This window comes from Euphorbia lathyris, chromosome 10 (genome assembly GCF_963576675.1).
Source record: "Euphorbia lathyris chromosome 10, ddEupLath1.1, whole genome shotgun sequence".
NCBI lineage: Eukaryota > Viridiplantae > Streptophyta > Magnoliopsida > Malpighiales > Euphorbiaceae > Euphorbia > Euphorbia lathyris.
The window spans coordinates 33353750-33377259 of NC_088919.1; the positions used below are offsets into that span (position 1 = coordinate 33353750).

At 36.9% G+C, this 23510-nt stretch overlaps 2 protein-coding genes across 3 annotated transcripts; one reads left to right on the forward strand and one right to left on the reverse strand.

Moving 5' to 3' along the window:
- The first annotated feature begins 3655 nt into the window (after positions 1 to 3655).
- LOC136208745 (actin-97) lies at positions 3656 to 6757 on the forward strand. 2 transcript variants are annotated; one of them, XM_065999896.1, is made up of 5 exons: positions 3656 to 3824; positions 4425 to 4497; positions 4596 to 4989; positions 5506 to 6119; positions 6483 to 6757. In XM_065999896.1, exons 2-5 carry the CDS (start codon positions 4438 to 4440, stop codon positions 6546 to 6548), a joined length of 1134 nt encoding a protein of 377 aa, XP_065855968.1. In that variant the 5' UTR covers positions 3656 to 3824; positions 4425 to 4437; the 3' UTR covers positions 6549 to 6757. The 2 variants fall into 2 exon arrangements, with proteins under 2 accessions (XP_065855968.1, XP_065855967.1); XM_065999895.1 differs by having other exon boundaries at positions 3657 to 3824; positions 4428 to 4497.
- A 1200-nt stretch (positions 6758 to 7957) lies between these two features.
- On the reverse strand, positions 7958 to 16886 carry LOC136208730 (uncharacterized). The gene is made up of 12 exons (XM_065999860.1): positions 16657 to 16886; positions 16423 to 16546; positions 16254 to 16329; positions 15890 to 15986; positions 15543 to 15645; positions 15295 to 15428; positions 14450 to 14627; positions 13970 to 14124; positions 13294 to 13503; positions 8703 to 9050; positions 8471 to 8597; positions 7958 to 8384 (listed from the first exon to the last, which is right to left on the reverse strand). Exons 1-12 carry the CDS (start codon positions 16792 to 16794, stop codon positions 8233 to 8235), a joined length of 1842 nt encoding a protein of 613 aa, XP_065855932.1. The 5' UTR covers positions 16795 to 16886; the 3' UTR covers positions 7958 to 8232.
- Positions 16887 to 23510: the final 6624 nt, after the last annotated feature.

Below are 23510 nucleotides of genomic sequence, written 5' to 3' on the forward strand. Positions count from 1 at the left end.
AGTTGTGCGCGTTGAACATCTGAGCTCAGGAATAGACTCTAAGTGATATCTCCTGACTCAAGCTAAGAAACTGACCTAGTCAACTGAAGCTGAGTACATTGCTGCACTCTATACCTTCGTATATGATGGGTTTGTTTTTTATACCTGAATTATTGTGTGTTGATCTTGAGAAACTTATAAATTCTTTCTGGTTAGGTTCTAACAGCGAGGAAAATAAGGGAATCTGATGGAAATCGTGGGATCATCTTTGACGATCTAAGTCTCATAGTGGTATGGGTTTTAGGAAATTCATGAGTTTTAATCTTACCCTTCTTGCTAAACAGGGTTTGTGACTCATTTCCAATCTTGATTCATTAGTGGCACAAGTTTATAAAGTGAGGCACTATCCTAATGAAAATTTTCTTATACTGAGCTTAAAAATAACCTGATTGTTCTTTTGAGAAGCATTATGGTTGCCCAAAGTCTCGTCAAATCAGGGGCTCGATGTTTGGTAGGTCATGGTGTAAGTACAAAAGAAGGAACAGAATAACTTATCGGAGTGTAAACGGTGTGTGGTGGACAGAACCACTACGTTGAAAACGATTACGACAGACTCTGGTGCAATCTGGAAGTCCGATCGTCAACCAAGGTTTACACAGTAAGCGCCGTCCTAGTGCACTCTAGGGCGAAGCTTTGGAACAGCAAGAATTTTAATGCCCAGAGAAAAATTGTATTTGAGATGAAAATCGCAATTGAGAAAACTCTGTGTATTTCGAAGCTCTGGAAAACTCTTTTATTTCAGTGTGTAAAACGAACGTTGTAGTGGACAACGTTCATAAGAGTAAAACGTGGGTTGTTGAATGAAAGTAGGGATACTGGAGATAAGACTTCAACAGCTAAAAGAATTAGTCAAAAGGTTTAAAATATTTAATAACAGAATAAAAATTGGGTCCAGTCCCGTCGGGACGGGCGGGCGTCGCGCGAACGAGCGAGCACGCGCGTGTGGTGTTTTTTTGTAAAACCCACTTTAACACAATTTAATATCACATAAAACCCAACCCAATATAAACCTTTCAACTTCCTCACAAGTTTCCCATGTGGAATACATAAAGTTACAAGAGTAATGGAAAATGACTAAAAGGCCATTTCCCTTAAATCTCCAACACATGGTATTTCTATTAACATATGGAAAGATCTTGTTTGGTTGGTTATGTACTTCTATTAACATATGAGAAGATCTTTGGCTACTAGTTAGATGAAACCCGAAGGTGGAAATGATGAATTATACTAACAGTCAGGTCTCAAGAGTCTCTGAGCTTTTTTCTCCGGTTGGGCATTATCAGAACAATTTTTTGATTAATTCATTCCTCAATGGCTGTGATAGAGAACTGATTCAACAAATCCCCATCAGTAGAAGACAATTGGCAAATGGCTAGTATTGGATTTTTGACAAAAAAAAGGAGTTTCTCTGTTAAAAATTGCTATCTTCAGTCCCTTGCAACTGGTTGTACTCCCCCTCTAAGACAACAATTTCTAGATTTTAGTGTGGAACCTCTCTATTCCCCCCCTAAGGTTACGAACTTTCTCTAGTGTTCTCTTTCGGCCTGCTTTCCGACTCATATTACTCCCCATCTCTGCCATGTTCAAGTAAATCCCTTTATGCACTATTTTGCTCTCAAGCTGGTGAAAACTTTTATATCGTTGTTTCTTGTCAATTTGCGTTGCAAATGTAGAGTTATTTAAATGTGGGAGATTTGAGTGGGGTCTTCGACAATATGCATGGTTTTTTAAATTTATTATTTCGTCGTAAAAGCAAATCTGTTAAGGAGTTAACAGGTATGCTTTGTTGGTCACTTTGGAACAATAGGAATTCACTGGTATGGAAGCACATACATACTGTTGCAAAGGTTTTTTTAGTTTATCCACAACCTTGCTCTATTGCTAGCAGCAAACCTGTAATCTTTCAGCCACCTCCCCGACAACATCCTCCATTTTTAGAGCGCCATACTCGTCCTTCTCAATGTTGGTTAAAGTGTAATGTTGACACTTCTATCAACATTACACTTTAAGAGACACTTCTAAGTGTAATGTTCACTCTTGGATTTGGTTTTATTTTGAGAGATATTTCTAGGTCCTTATGTGGATTGTGTAAGGGTCTATTTGTCCTCGTGATCTGTTATTAGTGGAGGCTATGAGTACGAGGGAGGCTATGAGTTGGTTGAAAGGTGAAGGTCTTTTATAATGTTATCATAGAGTCAGATTCACAGCTACAAGTTACAGCATCGTAAAGTGATTATAGTTCTGATTTTATGTTCTATGTAGTAGTAAATAATTGTAAATTCCTTATTCAGGAATTAAGTAACTGTATTGTCGGTTTTTTCAAGCGATCCGTGAATCAAACTGCTCATTGTTTGACAAGAGCGGTTGTTTCTATGACTTATTATGGAGTTTGGGAAGATTTCCCTCCTCCTTTTTCTTATCTCCATTTTGAGCCATGAATAATAAAAACCTTTCTTCCTTAAAAAAAAATAAAATAATACAACCTTTCTTTAAAAAAAAAAAGACAAATAAAACAATTATAGTTTAAAATATTTTCACATAAGTATTAACAAAATAAAACACCACAAAATTCAAAACATTTTAATACAATTTCCAACTAATATCAAGTTTCTATTTAAAAATTAAACCGGAGCTCTCCCAAGCCACGTTCAAATTATTATTATTATTAAGGTTTAATGCTTCTCCAGTCCCCTTAACTTGTCCAAATTGGTTATTTTACCCCTCCAACTCATCGAATGTCCTATTTACCTCCTTAACTCCATAAAAATGGTATTTCTCACCCCATTAACTTGTCCAAATTTGTCAGTTTACCCATTTTCAACTCATCGAATATCCGATTTACCCCCTTAACTTCATAAAAGTGGTATTTCTCACCACTTATGATCCTATTTACTCTCTTAACTCCATAAAAATGGTATTTCTTATCCCTTTATAGTAGTAAAAAAAGTAAAAAAGAGAAAGAACGAATAAAAAATACAAATAACAATAACATTAATATAAACAAGTTAAATACATTATATGTAGGGATAATGTACCAAAATAGGCCTATGATTTTTGGGGAAGTATCAATTTAGGTTCCACTTACAAAATAACATAAATATACGTTTAACATTTAAAAAAAGTTATCAATTTAGGCTTTGATAACGGATTGTAAGGGATGAAAAATACCACTTTTATGGAGTTAAGGGGGTAAATAGAACATTCTATGAGTTTGAGGGATAAATGGACAAGTTGAGAAGGTGAGAAATACCACTTTATAGAGTTAAAGGAGTAAATAGGATATTCAATGAATTGAGGGGGTAAAATAACCAATTTGGACAAGTTAAGAGGACTGGGAAGCATTAGGCTTATTATTAACAAACACGTTTATAAATTTTAATAAACATTTTGCTATATTTTACCCGTATAATGTTCTTCCCAAAATGAGTAGGGGTGATTCCGTAATTTAGGAAAGGAGCAACTGGAAGTGAGCCAGCTGTTGGCATCATAAGAGTGACGCGTCATGGGGTCAGTATATCAGATATTGGAAAGGGACGGCCCGGATAAGCCGAAAGTGAATTTGAGGTTCATTTAAGTGGAATTTCATTTGAGGCCCTTTTTATTTATAATTTCTAAAATAAGAGGGCGGGTACCTTAACTAACGCCTAGCCCCTTGCAACCGTTGTACACAACCAAACAAAAACACTGATTCATTCAGCGCAAAAACAATTCAGTCGATTTCGATTTCTGGTTTCATATTTGTTTGCTCTTCTGCACTTCTCCTTCCCCATCTGCAAATTTTCCTGGTAAATGGCGCTGTTATCTCATTATTTTCGAATTATTATCCTGTTTGCTGCATTGCGTAATTGTTAATTTTCGTTAAAATGCATGAATGGCGCGAGATTGAATTGGAAATGTGTAGTTACGAGATTTTCATTCTCTCTTGCCAAATGTGATCATTTCTGACGATTCACGATATGATTTCAGTTGGTGTTTATGATTTTAGATATTTCAGATTCATGATCTTAATTTTCAATTTAATCGATTTTTTATGCGAAAATGGCTCATCCAAGACTTGTGTCTTCTTTGCTCTTGCTATTTGTGTGCTTATACTCCACTGGATAATAATTAAGCATTTTGAAGGCTTATTTTCTCGTGCTACCATCTCGATCAGCTTGTAGTTATACATTTTTATATTTTCGACTCTGTTTTATAAAAATTGGAGATTTTGATTGTGAGAAATGAGCTGTTGAGTATGATTTCATCAATCTGCCCATGAATAAGTGGGCCGCGAATTTTGCATCATTGCTATGTTGCTTCGAATTGTTTTATGCGCTCAAAAGATTAATGTAGCTGTAAACTGATACGATGAGACACATTCTCATATAAAGTTAGCTTTTGTCTAGCAGGTAATCAGAAATGGCTGATGGTGAGGATATTCAACCTCTCGTGTGTGACAATGGTACTGGAATGGTCAAGGTATTTACCTATATTCTTTTTTTTTTCTATCTCAAATTTTAAATAAAGGATTTTGTTTCTCTAATGATCTTGCTTGTGATTACTTGTAAACTTTTCAGGCTGGCTTTGCTGGAGATGATGCACCAAGAGCCGTATTCCCTAGTATTGTTGGCCGCCCTCGTCACACTGGTGTGATGGTTGGTATGGGCCAAAAAGATGCCTATGTTGGTGATGAGGCTCAATCAAAGAGAGGTATTTTGACGTTGAAATATCCTATTGAGCATGGTATCGTCAGCAATTGGGATGACATGGAGAAAATTTGGCATCACACCTTTTACAATGAGCTCCGTGTGGCTCCTGAAGAGCACCCAGTTCTCCTCACAGAAGCTCCTCTTAATCCTAAGGCCAATCGTGAGAAAATGACACAAATTATGTTTGAGACCTTCAATACTCCTGCAATGTATGTTGCTATCCAGGCTGTCCTTTCCCTTTATGCCAGCGGTCGTACCACTGGTGAGTGATATTTTCTGTTATCTCTACTTCCTTTTTTGAATTTGATGAGTGGGAAAATATAGATAAAGCATTCGACTTACATTTTCCCCTTGATCAAAATTTGAGTTTTAACTTATAAACACCCAATGAAAGGTGTGATATCTATAAAAGGACATCCTATTTCATGTTTGAACTAAGTAAGTCAAACTTGTCACCTGATGATGAGAACTTTAAAAAGACATCCTTTCTGATTGATTAAAAGATGGTGAAAACTCAAAGAGATAATACAAACATGGGAATATGCTAGAAAAAAAGTTTTTAAAATCAACTCTATGTTTGTTTATGTTTCCATCTGATCCATTTTAATGAATAATGAACAGGTTGATCCCCATCAATTGGTTTTCGAAATTATATGCATCTACTGCAGCTACTTTAGTAATCATATTGATATGCAAGCTGACAATTAACATAAGGGCTTGTCTGATAATAGATAAATTGTATGGTCTGATGTTCTTGTTGATCAATGTGGATTTTTAGGTATTGTTTTGGACTCTGGAGATGGTGTGAGCCACACAGTTCCCATCTATGAAGGCTATGCTCTTCCACATGCCATTCTGCGTCTTGACCTGGCAGGCCGTGATCTCACTGACGCCCTTATGAAAATCTTGACTGAGCGTGGTTACTCTTTCACCACCACTGCAGAGCGGGAAATCGTTAGAGACATGAAGGAGAAGTTAGCATACATTGCTCTTGACTATGAACAAGAGCTAGAGACATCAAAAACAGGGTCATCCGTTGAGAAGAGCTATGAACTTCCAGATGGACAGGTGATCACCATTGGAGCTGAGCGTTTCCGCTGTCCAGAAGTACTATTTCAGCCATCCATGATTGGAATGGAAGCTGCTGGCATACATGAAACTACTTACAACTCTATCATGAAGTGTGATGTTGATATTAGGAAGGATCTCTATGGAAACATTGTCCTCAGTGGTGGCTCTACCATGTTCCCTGGAATTGCTGATAGAATGAGCAAGGAGATTTCAGCATTAGCTCCCAGCAGCATGAAGATTAAGGTAGTGGCGCCACCAGAAAGGAAGTACAGTGTCTGGATAGGAGGATCCATTTTGGCATCTCTCAGCACTTTCCAGCAGGTACTCTCTCTCTCATTTTTCGGGTTACACATAAGTTTGCATTTGATTTAGTCATATTGATGCTTTTGTCGGTAAGCCCATTATGGGTGACGCCTTATTTTACATGATCAGAAACGTCAATTTAGTGTCCTATAATTGACATCAAAATTGTTGCTAAACATAGATAGGATTTAATTAACGTATACACATCTTTCTATTTAGCTACTTTTGAGTGATCCAAGATTCTTTTTACTGAAAGTAATGCTTTAATCTGCATCTGTAACCATCAGCTGTAGCCAATTTAGTGCTGTTTAGATATTCGAATACTTCACGTGTGCTGCTTTCCCTATCTGATTGGAGAAATGTCCATTATTTTGAGTGCAGATGTGGATTGCAAAGGCAGAATATGACGAGTCGGGACCATCAATTGTCCACAGGAAGTGCTTCTAATCATGCAAAGCAAAAGGGACATCCTATACTTTTTCTTTTTCTTATTTTCTTTTCTTTTCTTTTCTCTGTTGCAAAAAAGCTTCTAATCAAGTGGTTGCAAAATTTTCTTCTTTATTTTACTCCAATTTTTTGTTAATTATCTTATGTTGTACTCTGTTAATCTTGACAACCTAAATTGAGGGTGAGTGGATCAATTTTCAGATTGATTTTTTGATTTGTTATAGGATTGTAGAGGACTTGTGTATCTTAACTGATTTGGATTGGGTTAATCTCACGGATTCATTACATTATTGTTGCTTAAAGGATTACTTTTAATTAAATAAAGCTAGTTACTTTTATTATGCTCATCCAAACTAGAAAATGCATCATGCCCAACTTACCAATTATTCCATTGAAAACTTTCCACGCCGCATTCTGGTGGAAATTCTATGATCTTCTGATCTAAGTTTTTCCTTGACAATCAATTTCTACATTTTTGGTGCTGACCTTTGTCTGTTGGAACTTGATCTTGAAAAATTCCAAGCTTGTGATTCATGTTTCTACTGGTTTGCGAGCAAGCATTCCAGTTTCTGTCAAGATTTCTAAGACATGTTTCCTTAGGAAAAGAAAAATTTCATGTTTTAACCTGGATATTTCAACTCTCAAGAAATATCTCAACTTTCCTAGATCTTTCATTTCAAACTCATTGTAACAACTTTTCGTTTTGCCAAGACCATCATCAACACAAACAATTATTATTGTTACTGTTTCCTTCTTTGTCTGAATACTCTGCTTGTAACCAAACACCTCCATTCCCAAATCAAGATCTAGGTAATTGTATAAGCCCATACGATGCCTTCGACTTGCACACTTATTTCTTTGTAGAAGAATGTGTTTGGTACATGGTGATGAAACGACGACTGTGTCAAGACTCAAGGTCTCTAATAAAATCAGAGATCCCTCAGCAATTATAGAAGTGATGACATGATCAAAACATCAATGAACAAATTGTAATTGCTTAGAATCTCTAATCACAATCAAGTATTTGATACTGCTTTCCATGTCTCTTTAGCTGTGAAAAGGTAATTAAATGGCTGCATTAATGATGGTTTCGTGGAATCAATGAGCCAACTTCTGACTCGGGTACCTTTCTGTAACCCATTTTAGCAAGTGTGGGATCGTTGTGATCAGGTTCTTTGATTTCACCGGTAAGATATCCTGTCGTTTGTTTGGAGCACCGACGCACATCTCCATAAACTGAGACCATATCTTTTTCTTTACAGCATCAGTTGATATATTACACAAATATGCAGCGTCGTGTGTACAATGGAAAGTAAGGCTGTGAAGGAATAAAATTATTCTTTGTAATGTATATAAATCAATTCACATAATGTACAGCTAATATCTATAAATAGGAAAAACTCTAAAAGAAAGCGGATAAAATCAGTATAATTGGCTGAGATATCGTATGACAATGTGAGAAAAACTTAGAATGTTTCAGCAACACAATTTCTAGGGGTTGAGCAGGAAATGCCATTACATTATGATACACTTTTACATTACATAAAAATGCTGCCTCATGACGAAAACAAGGGAAATTCTCCATTTGAGGAATACGGTAGTACCAGAAGTTGAAAACTGTGTTGCTTGGCTTATGTTGTTATTTCAACTCAAAATTGCCAAGCTGAATGCTCCAAGTTATCCATTAGTGCCTGAAGTGCCTCACATTGGTAAAAAGCAATGAAACCCCGTACTTATTGCAGCAATCTATAGCATCCTTATCCCTGATGCTTCCACCTGGCTCTGCAATTGCACCGATCCCAGCCTGGCATGCCTCTTCTACTGCATCATTCCAAGCTGCTCACAAGCATTTGCCAACAGCACATTAGAACATATAATATTGCCAAATCGCAGCTACTGTGCAGGAAAACAAAAACGCTTACCAAATGGAAAGAAGGCATCACTAGCCAAAGCAGCTCCTTTAACCTCATCTCCAGCTTTCCTCAATGCTATTCTCAAGCTTTCGAGTCGGTTTGGCTGCCCACTTCCCATGCCCAACATACAGTTATTCTGCCCAAAATGGTGACAAGGGTGAGAAAATCATTCAAAAATATATGGCCATATTATAATTTAACCAGAATTTTCTATAATTTAAGCGCAGGAGAAAATGTGAACCTTTGCTATCACAATTGCATTGCTCTTTACATGCTTGACACAGAGCCATGCAAACTCTGCATCATGAAGTTCACTTTCTTGTAGAGTCTTCTCAGACATGACGTTGAATTGGATATCTTGGGGTGTCAAGTCATCAGAATCCTGAGCTAACCATCCCCCACCGACTTGTCTTAGTGAAAGCTTTCCTGTCTCATTCTTTTTCGCCTCGAGTATTCTCAGTGTCTTTGATTTCCCTCGAAGAATCTCAAGCCCCTTCTTGGTATACTTAGGAGCCACGACAATCTCATAAAACATCCGTGTTTCGCCATCTGTTGGACTTCTGAACTCCCTAATTTCCTTAGCAAGAGCCTAGAATAGAAGCACAAGAAAATAAAAACTGAGTCTACCTAAGAAAGTTCAATTCCTAGATTGAGCCAGCTTCTCAAATTAGTCAGGTCAAACACTTCTATCCTATGAAGCACCGATACGGGTGCGGGTACGCATACGGGTACGGCAAACGGCATTTCTAAAAAATATGAGATACGGGTACGGCAGGGATACGGCAAATTTTATATATAATTAATAATATATATATATATCATTTATAATGAAAATTCAAAAGATACATAAATATATAAATCATAAATCGTATTCATAAAGTCATTATAAAAACACAAATAATACTCTCAAGTCATTATAAAACCACAAATAACATCTATAATATTAACTAATAAGTCATTAATTCATAGCAGATCGACCGGATGAGAGGAAAAACTCGATCAAAGCAGATCGACCAGATGAGAGGGATCGACTTCAGCAAAGCAATCAAGGAAGACAACTGATTGCACAGAACCACTGAACAGAAGAACTCGACCAGATGAGGGAAAAGATTTAGGAATTTCAATTTTGTTAGGGTTCAATCGCATTGCACAGGAGAGATTTTCAATTTTAGTTTAGGGTTCAATCGATTTCGTGCCTGTATATACTAGTAATCCTGGGATTATTTCATTTTAATCCTCATATTTTCTGAGTTTTTAAAAAGAACTCTTATACTTTCAAAGTATTTTAAAAAAACCCCTAAAGTATCCCCGAAGTATCCCTGACGTATCCCCTACAACAACAACAACAACAAAGCCTTAGTCCCGAAATGATTCGGGGTCGGCTAACATGAACCATCATATAAAACCGTGAAAATCAAGTCGTGTCAGCGACACAGATTCGCTCCCTCCACTCCGTCCTATCCACTACCATATTTTCCTCAATTCCCAGTAAACTCATATCACTCTCGATCACCCTCCTCCAAGTTTGCTTAGGTCTTCCCCTACCCCTCACCACTACATCCCTTCGCCACTCTTCGGTTCTCCTAACCGGCGCATCAAGCGCTCTACGTCTCACATGGCCAAACCACCTTAGTCGGTTTTCTCTCATTTTATTCTCAATAGATGTGACCCCTACTTTTGTCCTAATTATTTCATACGCACCCGGTCCTTTCTCGTATGACCACACATCCATCTCAACATACGCATCTCCGCCACCGACATCTTATGGATGTGGCAGTGTTTCACTGCCCAACACTCCGTACCATATAACAATGCTGGTCTAATTGCCGTCCGGTAGAATTTTCCCTTCAATCTATTAGGCATGCCGGGATCACAAAGGAAACCCGTAGCACTCTTCCACTTCGACCAACCAGCTTTAATCCTATGAGCAACATCTCCATCTACTTCTCCATCCGTTTGGATAATAGATCCTAAATACCGGAAGCAATCCGAGGCCTGAACAACTCTCCCATCTAGGGTGATTGTCCTTGCCTCCCTACTCCTACGGCCGCTAAACTTACACTCCAAATATTCCGTCTTACTTCGACTCAACTTAAAGCCTCTAGATTCTAGAGTTTGTCTCCATAGTTCCAACTTCCTCTCCACTCCTTTCGTCTCATCAACCAACCCAATATCATCTGCAAACAGCATGCACCATGGTATACCATCTTGAAGTGAACTTGTTAGTTCATCCATAACGATAGCAAAAAGAAATGGGCTTAGTGCGGAACCTTGATGCACTCCAATCGTAATAGGAAACTCTTCAGTCTTCCCAACACTAGTACGTACACTCGTGCATGCTCCCTCATACATGTCCTTTATGATGTCAATATATTTCCGCGAAATGCCTTTCCTTATCAAGGCCCACCAAAGTACTTCCTTTGGTACCTTATCATATGCTTTCTCCAAGTCAATGAAAACCATATGCAAGTCTTTCTTCTTATTTCGATAGTGCTCCATTAATTGTCTCCTTAGATGGATGGCTTCCATAGTTGATCTTCCCGGCATAAAGCCAAACTGGTTTTCCGAGATCTTCACCGTCCTCCTTAGCCTTTGTTCGATCACTCGCTCCCAAAGTTTCATAGTGTGACTCATTAATTTGATTCCCCGATAGTTGGCACAATCTTGGACATCGCCTTTGTTCTTATACAAAGGGATTAAGGTACTTTTCCTCCATTCTGATGGCATTTTATTGTTTCTCCAAATTTTGTTGAAGAACGTCATCAACCATTCGATTCCTCTTTCTCCCAAACATCTCCAAATCTCAATAGGGATGCCATCAGGTCCTACTGCTTTCTTCAACTTCATCTTACTTAATGCCATTTTGACTTCACCCTTTTGAATTCTCCGCAGGCATTCATGATTTATCATATCGTGATGGATACTTATATCTCCAACATCTTGTTGGCGATCTGCATTAAATAAGTCATCAAAATAGGACCTCCATCGTTCCTTGATATCCTTATCTCCAACTAGGACTTTCTGGTCCACATCCTTCACACATTTAACTTTTCCGAGATCTCGCGTCTTCCTATCTCTCATCCGAGCAATTCTATATATGTCTCTTTCCCCTTCTTTCGTATCCAATCTTGTATACAGATCCCGATTCATCTTTGCTCTAGCATCTCGTATGACCTTCTTTACTTCCCTTTTAGCCTCTTTGTATTTTTCGTAGTTCTCGTCACTCCTACATTTCCCCAATAGTTTATAGGATTCTCTCTTACTCTTTACTGCTTGTCGTACTTCTTCTGTCCACCAAGATGTGTCCTTACCCGGTGGCATGCTACCTTTAGATTCCCCTAGAACTTCCTTCGCTACTTCCCTTATATTATGCTCCATCTTATTCCATATCGAATCTATATCTGAATCCATATTGCAAGTCCAAATATCTTTTTTGGTCATCTCATCCACAAATTTTTGTTGATTCTCCCCTTGCAATTTCCACCACTTAATCTTAGTCTCTACTTGAGGTGTTTGTTTTCTTATACATTTCCTACTTCGAAAATCTAGCACCACTACTCTATGTTGGGTTGTCGTACTCTCACCAGGGATCACCTTACAATCAATATAACTCTTTCTAAGCACTCCTTATTAAGAAGAAGTCAATTTGGCTCGCATTACCGCCACTCCGATAAGTCACTAAGTGGGATGTTCTCTTCATAAACCATGTGTTCATGATACTCAAGTCATAGGCTGCTGCGAATTCCAAAATATCATTTCCTGCTTCATTCTTATCTCCAAAACCATGCCCTCCATGAACACTCTCAAACCCATCTCGCCTAGAACCCACGTGTCCATTGAGATCACCCCCTAGTACCATTTTTTCATCCCTAGGAACCTGTTGCACCACTTCCTCTAAGTCATCCCAAAAAGCTTGTCTTATAGACACATCTAATCCTATTTGTGGCGCATATGCACTAATGACATTCACAACCTCATCTCCTATCACTAGCTTAACACTCATAATTCTATCGCTCTTCCTAGACACCGCTACTACATCATCAATATACTCCCTATCAATAAGAATACCTACTCCATTTCTACCCTTATCCTTTCCTGAGTACCAAAGCTTATAACCCTAAGGAGCTATCTCTCTAGCCTTGGCTCCAACCCACTTGGTTTCTTGTAGGCATAATATATTTATTCTCCTCCTCTTCATAACATCAACTATTTCAGCTAATCTTCCTGTCAAAGAACCTATGTTCCATGTCCCAAAGCGTAACCTACTACCCTTACCCCTACCCCTACCATTACCGTGGACTAGCTTATTTACCCGCAACCCTTGCATATTTGACACCACCCCCGGGTCCTGGGGTGGCGCGCCGCTTCGGGGCGACGACCTAGCAACCCTTGCACATTTATCACTACACCCGGGTCTAGGAAGTGCAGCGCGTCGCTGAGTAGGGAACGCCCCAACGATATTTATATTATGGTTCATGTCATAAGATGTGGCTAAGTTTTACTTCCCTGACGTATCCCCTCATTAAAAAAAAAAAAAAAAAAGGGGATACTTCCCAGGCGTGTCCCGTACGTATCCCGCCGAATCCCCGCACCCGGAGTATCGGATACGCGTAAGGTGACCTCCGGGAAGTATCGGTGCTTCATATTCTATCACATTAATTGGTCAGTGGGGGATTTTAGTTTCTTTGATAAAAGAAGATTAGTTGATAAGGGATGCACTCAAATCAAACAGATATATGATTCAAGTTGATCGGTGACATGCCACCCCAGAAGCTCTTACAAACTGAAGTTGTTCATTCAATGTTAGTTTAAAACGTCAAGCCAAGACTTACCTCATCAACCTCTACATTGAAGGCTACAATACCACCAAATGCACTCACTGGATCTGCTTTCACAGCTAGTCTATATGCTTCAAGGACATCATCACGAGAAGCCACCCCGCAAGGATTTGTATGCTTAACTACGACGCAAGTTGGATTCTTAAACTCTGACACACAATTCCATGCTGCATCAGCATCCAAGTAGTTGTTATATGACATCTCCTGCATAGGGTGAATTACATGAATATCATAATTAACTACAAAATTACAAGTAAATCATATCACCAAACTTAATTCTTAATATGTCATTATTCTCTATGTATTATGATTTTACACTATAATTTAAAAATGCAAAATAAACCCCATATTAGAAAGCTAAAGTTGAATACTAAATCCTAAGATCTACTCCTTATCAAAACTCTCCAAATTCATCACTCCTCATCATCACTATCACACTCCTCATCCAAAGCACCATCAAACTCTTGAATTTGAATTCCCTTTGGCTTCTTTGTTTCTGTTGTTTGAATTCGTTTACAGTGTTTTCTTCTACTAAACTTCTTCCTCTTCTAATTAATTTAAACGTACGATCTCTCTTCCTTTTTAATATTTTTTTTAATAGAACACTAAGCAAACCACAGAATACAATGAAAATTAAGTTAGTGAACAAAATAGTTCAACATTGCCTCACCTTCCCGTGGTGTTGAATAGCTGTTGCAATACCACCAGCATTGACCTCAGAAATACTCTTGTCAACGTAAAATGCAGCCTTTTGATGTGGATTTTCACCATAACGGAGAGAACTCTTAAGCTCGAGAGGAACTGTTAGGCTGGGTGGGAATTTATCTTCAAAAAATACAAAGAAAAGTATCAATCTATGATTCTGTATGTCCTACTAATGTCTAAGTGAACATAAAAATTCGTTGATTCCATCGCGAACTTTATCTTTTTATTGTTTTGGCAAATACTGTTGAACAGTTCCAGATTGTCTCTTCCTATATCTTTTTCTTTTTACTTAAACAAGAAACAGTAATCCATGAGTCTATTCTGATTCACAAGGTGTAATTGATCGTGACAAATTTAAATTCCCTCATCCATGTGATTTTTAGTTGCTACATCAGTAGTGTTGAACTAACTTCCATGTTTAAAAACATGACGATCAAAGATGTACCTCCAACAGTTTGTTTCCATAGCCACTCAGAAACTGCAGCATCATAAGAGGCAACATGCTGAAAAGCTTTCCACGCAAGCTTTCTGCGGAATTGTTGATCATCCTGGTCTCCCTTGAGATACTCTAGCAGTGCAGGATAATCTTGCGAGTCGACAACAATCAAGACATCCTTGTGATTCTATTGAAGACATATGTCAGTTGAAGTCTGAAACGGCTAAAGCAATCAACTATATCTATATATTTACAATTATACATCGCTTAATTAATTTAGAACATTCAGCTCTGAACTCCTTAAAAAGAATCATGGGTTTGTCTAGAAAATAACATGCCATATTGATATATTTCGCATCCCTGTTGCCAATAAAGCTACAATCATACTTGTACATACTTAAGAAACATAACCTTGCTATGCTGCAAAGTTTGCAAAATGAAAAACGAACTATTTGGCACGTCCCTTGCACCCTTGAACTTTTACTTTGCAAGATTTGGCCTCTTTACTGTTATTTTATGACACATTAAGCCCTTACCCAATGGTTTCATTAGGTGTGCATAGCATGAATAACCTAATTGGTTTCATGCAACATTTAACAGCACAATGAAACCTTTCCAAAATAAGCGATGTGTGTCAAAAATAGAAGTGCATGGTGCAGGGACAGATTCTTGCAAAATAAGAGTTCTAGGAACTTCTGCCTTTTCAAAAAGCTAGAATGCTTGAAAAGATTCAATTGTAAATTGTAATAGACTCGTATTCAGCAAGCAGGAGTTTAGATGAATATTAAATTATAGGAACAAAAGAATGAATGCAATCTTATGGATAATATATCATTCACATTAAGATAAACAACCTTTGCAGCAGCTCTGATCATGGCAGGCCCACCGATGTCAATGTTCTCAATGCCATCCTCAAACTCAATTCCTCTGGTTGAAGTAACTTTATCATAAAAAGGATACAAATTCACCACCACTACATCAAATGTACCTGCAGATGAATTGTTTTATTAGAAGAAAACCTAAACTAGTGCTGCAGAAGGATTCTATGCTACAAAACAAGAACTAACTTTTGACATTTAGTATCTTAGATTTCAGAACTTACCAATTCCATGCTCATTAAGAGCTTCCATGTGATGCTTTTGGTCCCTTCTAGCAAGAATTCCCCCGTGTATATTGGGATGTAAAGTTTTTACACGACCATCAAGCTATAACAGGATAATGAAGCTAATATCAGGTGTAAATGAAAAATAAGACTCGGAAATACCATGGAGAATGAAATGTTCTTAAAAGATTTTTTCAATACAAAATCACTCATGCATCCATATTTTAGAAGTCAAGTTTAACAGATTTAAGAAATATAAAAAGCCAACAAATTTCAGCATTGAGAGTTCCAGTATATCTATGTAACAAAGCCATACAAAAGAATGAAAGAAAACAAGATCAGTTTACCATTTCGGGGAAACTCGTAAGCTGCTCCACTTTGGTAACAGAAACTCCTGCACTTTCCAGTGCAGATGCTGTTCCTCCAGTCGAAACAATTGTGTATCTCCAATTGCAAAACAAATCATTAAAGCAAAATTGTTTATCATACTACATTATATAAGGAAACAAGCAAAGAAGAAGAAAAAGAAAATGATATTTGGTGGAGCACTTCAGACACAAATATGAACCAGAGATAGTTAAGCATAAATTTAAAATCTTTGTCAGTCCTTTAATTCCGATTACATTTTAACTTCTAAAATCGAAGAAAAGAATTATCCCAACATAAAAGGGAAAATAAATCATAAAACAGCGAAAGTGGTGAGCAATTTACCCTAAATTTTGTAGACCAGTACCAAGAAAATCCAGGTCCTTTTTGTCGGATAAAGATATAAGTACCTGCTTGTTACCTAAAACCGAGATACAAAAGTCACCATCTTATGAAAAACATATACAACATACACATGCACATATATCATAACTTAATTTCTCTATAGGAGTACCAGAAGCTGAAGCTTGAGGCTCATTCTTTGGAACTGAAATAGTTTGAGACTGAGCCATGGCTTTGATAGCAGTAGAACTCGACCTCAACGAGTTCCCCTGAACTTGAATGCAGAAAATCGAGGCCTGAAAATTGATCAGCATGAAAAAAGCAAACCAAACATTAAGAAGATATAGAGCATAAAGAATACAAAAAAAGAAAAGAAAAAACTGAGAGAACCGGGAGATGTAATTACCGATTTGGAGTAACCAGCAGTGGCGGCCGCAGCAGCAGTAGTTCTTGGATGAAGTCGAACACACGGAATCGGCGATGGAAGAGTGTTAGTAGCGGCTGCGGCGGTACTAGCAGTGGAGGTAGTAGTGAGGCCAAACATATTTTCCTCGTATTTTTTGAACGGTCGCCGAAAGGAGGAACTCCTTGTACGTCTGTGGTGCTAACTAGGGGTGCACCAAAATAACCGGGTAATCGATGATCAATCCATAACCGAATCAAAAATTTAATTTGGTTTGCTTAGTTCGGTTCGGTTTTATTTAGATTTAGTTTAATAATCATGTAATTGATTTGGTTATTCCGAAAAAATATCGATTTAAAAATTCATAAATAAATAAATAATTATAATCTTATTTTATAACTAAATCTAAATCAAAAAAAATATATGGTTTTAAAAATGTCAAACTAATATTTAACATCGATGAAATTCAAATTTATAAGAAATATAATGTTTTCTTTATAAATAAATATATTTTTTATATAAATTTTTTTATTACTAAATATTTAAATTAGAAATTTATATATTTTAATTATTCCGTTGGTGACCGAATCGAATCAAAAAATTTCAGTTTTATAATATTCGGTTGCTAATTTTATTCTGTTCGATTTCTAAAATAGGTATATTTTAATTCGGTTAATAAAAAATTTGATTCGTTTAGTAACCAAACCGAATCAAAATTCATCCCTACTAGTAATCTCCTATAGTAAGACGAAAAGAGTGAATAGAGAAGCACGAACCGTCGATCTCATTTTGTTATCTAAGTTAGCAACAATTTGAAAGAATAAGAAGGAAGTATAAAGAATTCTAAAACTTTATGATGAGGTACCCTGTATCAATTATAAGTCATTCATATCAAGATGACAACTAGGGGTGCTAATGAGGGGATTATCCGAAAACCGCAGGTATCCGAACTGATGGGGATAGGGAATAACCGTAAAAAGTGTGGATGAGGATGGGGACGAGGACGGAGAAATTTTTTTCCACGAAACTTAAATGGGGATGTGGATTGTTATATCCGCCCCATGGGGACCCCGTCCAGTTACTTGTGGGGTTCCTAAAAAATCCTCGTGGAGATCCTCGAATAAACTTATGAATTTTAAATATCACTCAAATTAATTATATCTAAATTAATTAGGGAAAATTACAAAAAAAAAACCTTATGGTTACATCTGTTTTCGATCGGCACCTTTGTGGTTTAAAAATTTACAAACTAGTACCTTGAAGTTCATTCCGCTAGCAAACACATGCCAAATTGACTAATGGTGTTAAAAGTCAAAGGGAAAAGAGTTAAGTTTATCTTTATACTTATTTATTTTATAAATTAACCTCAATTATTATCTAATTATCACAAACAAATTCCAAAATAAAAAATAAAAATCAATTACAACATATTCTCTATGTCTCTTTAATTTCTTTTTTCCTTTTTCTCTCTCTCTTCTCTCTCATCTTTGTTAATTTTTCTTTCTCTAAAATTAATTGAACATAATATTGTTTCATCCTCCCTTCAATTGACAGAACGGAAAGTATATCGACACCATAAAAACATCCCCTTCTTTTACTTTAGTATTCATCGCTTGCGTTCCGTTTGGATACACTATCGGAAGTATCCCTGATCCTCTTAACACTATCACGTATTCAGTCGATGTTGGATTCACATGAGGCGCCATCATTGATCCGTTGGTGAGATTCACTAGATAGACTCCGATCCCGGGGTGTTTGAGAGGATCGTAGCTGGATTCGTCTAGTGCGACGCTGGAACCGTAGTTGTTTCGGAAATCGGGAGATCTTTTGTATAAATTGTAGGAGTCTGGAGATTTTCCCTTTGTTTCGTGTTTTTTCTCAAGACTCATTACACATTGCAAGAGCTTCCTCCATGACCAGGAGGCTATGTTTTCTCTTCTTCTTCTTGATCCTGGAAGGTCAGCATTATTTTCTTCAGGTGATTTAGCTTCTCTTGCTCCTCCATTTTAATGAAACTTTTCCAAATTCTCGGTGCTCGGGAATCATCTATGTATATATATAACCTCCTTCAATTCGTCTTGTTGTGCGGAATTAATTAAAGATAAATAAGTAAATAATCGAAAAACACAGATTTACGTGGTTCACCAACGTTGTGTTGGCTAGTCCACGGGCAGAAGGAGAATAGTATTTATTAGGAGAGAGAAGAACAGATTATAATTATTAGGTTTACATAATGGGGTATTTATAATACCCAATCTAACCTAATCCCACTAGGAACCCATGATCTCAATCCAACTAGAAACCCATGATCCCAATCCAACTAGGAACCCAAAACCCAATACTACTCCGAATAAGAAAACAGGATATACTGATTCAAGGCATTACGACACGTCTATTGTGACCTGAAATTAGTTTTCAATTCGGTTTGATTTCATGAATTAAAAGTGCAAAAAAGATGAACAGATTCATGTTTGCTTACATTAAACGCAGTTGAGAGTGTTTCCAGCTCAAAACCAGCAAGAACAGATGTTGGGTGAGTTCCTCCACCAAGTAAGTTCCTCGTTCTTTCTAAAATAAATTTATCATAGATTTGTAGAATAAGCTTTTGAATTGTAAATCTTGCTTAGGATAACATAAGTTCTTCTGCAGATAGGGGTTGATGTGCCTGCAGAGAGCTTTGAATTGTCACCTGTTGACCGGATCGGTGAGTGAAAGAAGAGATTGAAAGAAGGTGAAATAAGAGAGGATGAAACATTCTTATGTTGAATTGATTCTAGAGAGAGAAAAATTAACAAAGATGGGAGAGAATATAGAGAAATAAGAAAAAAGTAAGAAATTAAAGAGAGATGAAGAAGATGGTGTAATTGATTTTTATTTTTTATTCTGGGGTTTGTTTATGATAATTATATAAGGGAGGTTAATTTATAAAATAAATAAATATAATGACAAAATTAACTCTTTTTCCTTTGACTTTTAACACTGTTATTCAATTTGGCCTATGTTTGCTAACGGAATGAACATCAAGGTACCAGTTTGTAAATTTTTAAACCACAAGGGTGCCGATCAAAAATAGATGTAACTACAAAGTTTATTTTTATACTTTTCCCAATTAATTATATAGCTAAATTAATACCTAAATTATATACAAACCTACTAATTTGAAACACTTGAATCAGTTCGGTTAAAAGAAAAAACAATTGAATTAGGTAAACCAAATTCATTATTTTATTTTCAAACATATCAGTGACTATTCTAACCCTTATTTTATTCACATACAAACATATCAGGGGATATTCTAACCCTTATTTTATTTACTGTTGGCGATATTTTCGGAATATCCCAATTTCAACCTTGGCTTTTGCGAGTGATTGTGCGGACGTGCCAGGGAAGTTAATTCTCGATTGTTTTTAATGTTTTTGGGTTGTAAAATGCGTGTTAAACTTGACTTCTAGAAAATGAGACGATTGGGAGAAGGATGCAAGGATTGATAAAAATTCTTCTTGGGTTCCTGGTTCCACTACAGAAAGCTTAACTAGCTAAAGCAATGGTGACTAAAATGAAATCAATACAAAGGACTTGGAAATTTTTCCTTTTTATTGATTTTACAAATATTTTGTGATTACAGATGATAAAAATTGAACACGAAAGCAATAATTACAACTGAAAAGAGTACGTTAATTTCATGAAGAAATTACGTTTGACAAACCAATTAAGAACGAAATATTGACAAAAGCTGAAATTGAAAATCACAAACTTGAAATTATAGAACTAATGATTCGTCGGCGTCTGGAGTTAAAAAAAATTCTTGCAATATGAATGACGGCTGGTGTGATTGATCAAACAGAGAATTGAATGAAATATGGACTGAAAGCTGGAATTTGTGTTGAAGGGTTTTTGTGAGCTCTTTGGGGAAGATGACAATGGTGGTTAGAGGAGGACTTGGTTTTAAATAATTCGAAAGTTTGGGAATGAAATTAAATGCTTAAGGATGAAAAATAAAGCTTTAGAATGAAGTTTGATCACTTGGAAGAACTGATTTTGGAAGAATTTGTTGGTCCCGTGTGATTAGTTCTAAGGGGGGGGGTTAGGAACTAATATAACTTTTTCGTTTAATTGTATGCTGACTTAGTTATTTTTGCGAGTTTGTCAACTCAGCTTTTGGTCAGCTTGGCCAGATATGCTATAAGACAGCGTTGGCCGGATATTGACTAAGGCTGTTTTATTTATAAGTTAGATATTGACACTCTTGGAGGTCAGCTTCTAACTCAGCACTTGAAATTACTCAGAGTCAACTTTAAACAATTTTATATGCTGAGTAAACTTCACACACAACACATGCACATATATATATATATATATTGACTAAGGCTGTTTTATTTATAAGTTAGATATTGATACTCTTGGAGGTCAGCTTCTAACTCAGCACTTGAAATTACTCAGAGTCAACTTTAAACAATTTTATATGCTGAGTAAACTTCACACACAACACATGCACATATATATATATTGAGAGAGAGTTTAGAGATTACTCAGTATCACTTATCCTGGTTCGGCCTCTCCGCCTACGTCCAGTCCCCAGAGTCTTCCGGGCTTTTAGAATCCAATACTGAGCTCTTTAAAGGTAGAGCACAAACCAATTACAAGGCAGTTGAATATGCAAGAGTACCTTCCTCTATTCGTCTACTCAACTCCTACTAAGTGCTACAGCCCAGCACCTAGATTTCTCTACCACTGAATGTTTACAACCAAACACTCAGCACTACACTCTCAATTTTACAATTGATAAACACTTGTTTCTTTTCAAATAAAGAACACTTTAGAAGATTACAAGTAATCACTCTAGCATTTACACAAGGAATAGAAGATGGGTGTAAGATCTCTTTTTGTATCTAAGTGCTTTTGTATCTTTTCTCTCTTGTATTTTTCTTTTTGTAATTCGGCCAATGATCCAAGAAGTTTGATTGTCCTTAAATAGGAAAAATCTGTGATGGATCATTTTGAAATGATGTAGCCGTTGATGTTAAAACGGCTCTTTTAGGGGACAGATTCTGGTCAGCTTCAGACTGTTCCGGCCATTCCCATCCTCTGCATTCCTTCAGACGTCAGGCTTGTCTTCTTGCGTCTGGCTTGTCTTTTTGTGCCAGTTGTCCTTTACCAATAATCCATTGACCCATACATCTCGGAATGTGTCTTCTGCGTATTTCCAAGGATTCAATTATTGGTTCAGATGGGCGGTAATCATTGTCTTTTAGCAAACGACTTTTTCATGTTGTCCTGAAGAATCACTCAGCTTCTACTGCGTAAATCATTGTCATCGGCAATTTCAAAGCTGAGTATATTTTTAGTCAGCTCATCTTCGTGAGACAGTTGTTGTGGGCGTGTATGTCTTTGTCTTTTGATGCTAAGTTTGATTCCACTCAGCTTGATACTTTAGGCTTCTATGCTGACCTCTTCCTGTCTTACTATTTATATTTATCTTTATTTATAGTTATACTCAACATTGAACAAACGGATTAGTACAATTAAATAAAGCACTTAAATTTAATTGTCTCTTAATCATGGATGATTTTGTCAAATCAAAATCTTGTGAAAAGGTGTTTCAACAAACTCCCCCATTTTGATGTTGGCAAAATGCATAATTATGGAACTCAGTTTTGAAATTCCCCATGATTGATTTATTTTTCATATTTCTGAGATTTCTCCCCCGTAAGGGTTGCATCTGTTAATTTACCTCTTGAATCTTCCAAGATTTATTTGAGACAGACTAAAGATGTATGTACTGACTAGAATCAGTTCTAATTTATTTGAGTCTAGGTCAGCTTTCAGAAATGCTTGAATACTCAGTTGATTTATTCGTTATTATGTATACTGAGTATTTGTTTGTTCAATTTGCTTATGTTAATGTGTATTTACAAGCATGGCATTTGAACATAATTAAAAAAGTTCATTGGATAGAATGAAACATACACATACACAATACTGGTGCCCACAAAGTAGATTTTTAACCAAACAAAAAACTTAAGTTTCACTTGTGCTTCAAGCACAGCCTTAACCCTTTCTTTTCTCACTCTAAGGCCTTACCCTTTCCTTTCACTTTGCTCCCTGACTCACCTGTCTTTTATTGAGTTCCATCTTGAGTTCTCTCCCCCGTTTTGCCAGCATCGGGTTTATAGACAAAGGTGTCATTTCTCGCGGTAGAGGATAGAACATTTGAATAGCGTTGTAAGCGCTTTGTGCTCTCACTCAAGCCATCTATCACAGGAACACAATCATCTCGAACGTTTCGAGGAACAGGGATGGATCCAGTGATCAGGTTTATAATACACTCATGGGACTTGCTAAGCCAAGTAACGGAGCTAGTGATCTGAGCAAAGGATTGATGATACATCTTCAACAGGGCAGAGTCATAGAAGATGCGTTGAGCATTGTCATAGCGAATGGCCTGCAGAATTCCTTGTGAAAGTTTATCATTGATGCTGGGATCAACGTCCATCTGAGCTTTGTTGACATTTAGAATACTTACGGCTTCACTTAGTTGATCAATTGTACATTGAGAAGTGGAGGAAACGAGCTCACGTGTACAAGTGAGATCAGCAGTCAGCTTGGCAAAGCATCCCTGCAACTCAGCAGATGTGGCATACTCAGGATTGGCCGTTATCCCAAGGTTGGGCAGTTCTATTCTCAACTTGGCAAAGTGGTGATCTAACTCAGCCAAAGTTTCATATCCTGGAGTAGGTGCAGAGAGATTGTTGATCTTACCTTCAAGGGAGTTCATGTGATTTATCATCAGAAGGAATATCTCAGTCAGTTTGGCAATGTGATCTTGCTTAGGTTGCTGTGATTGGACGGTGGTCACA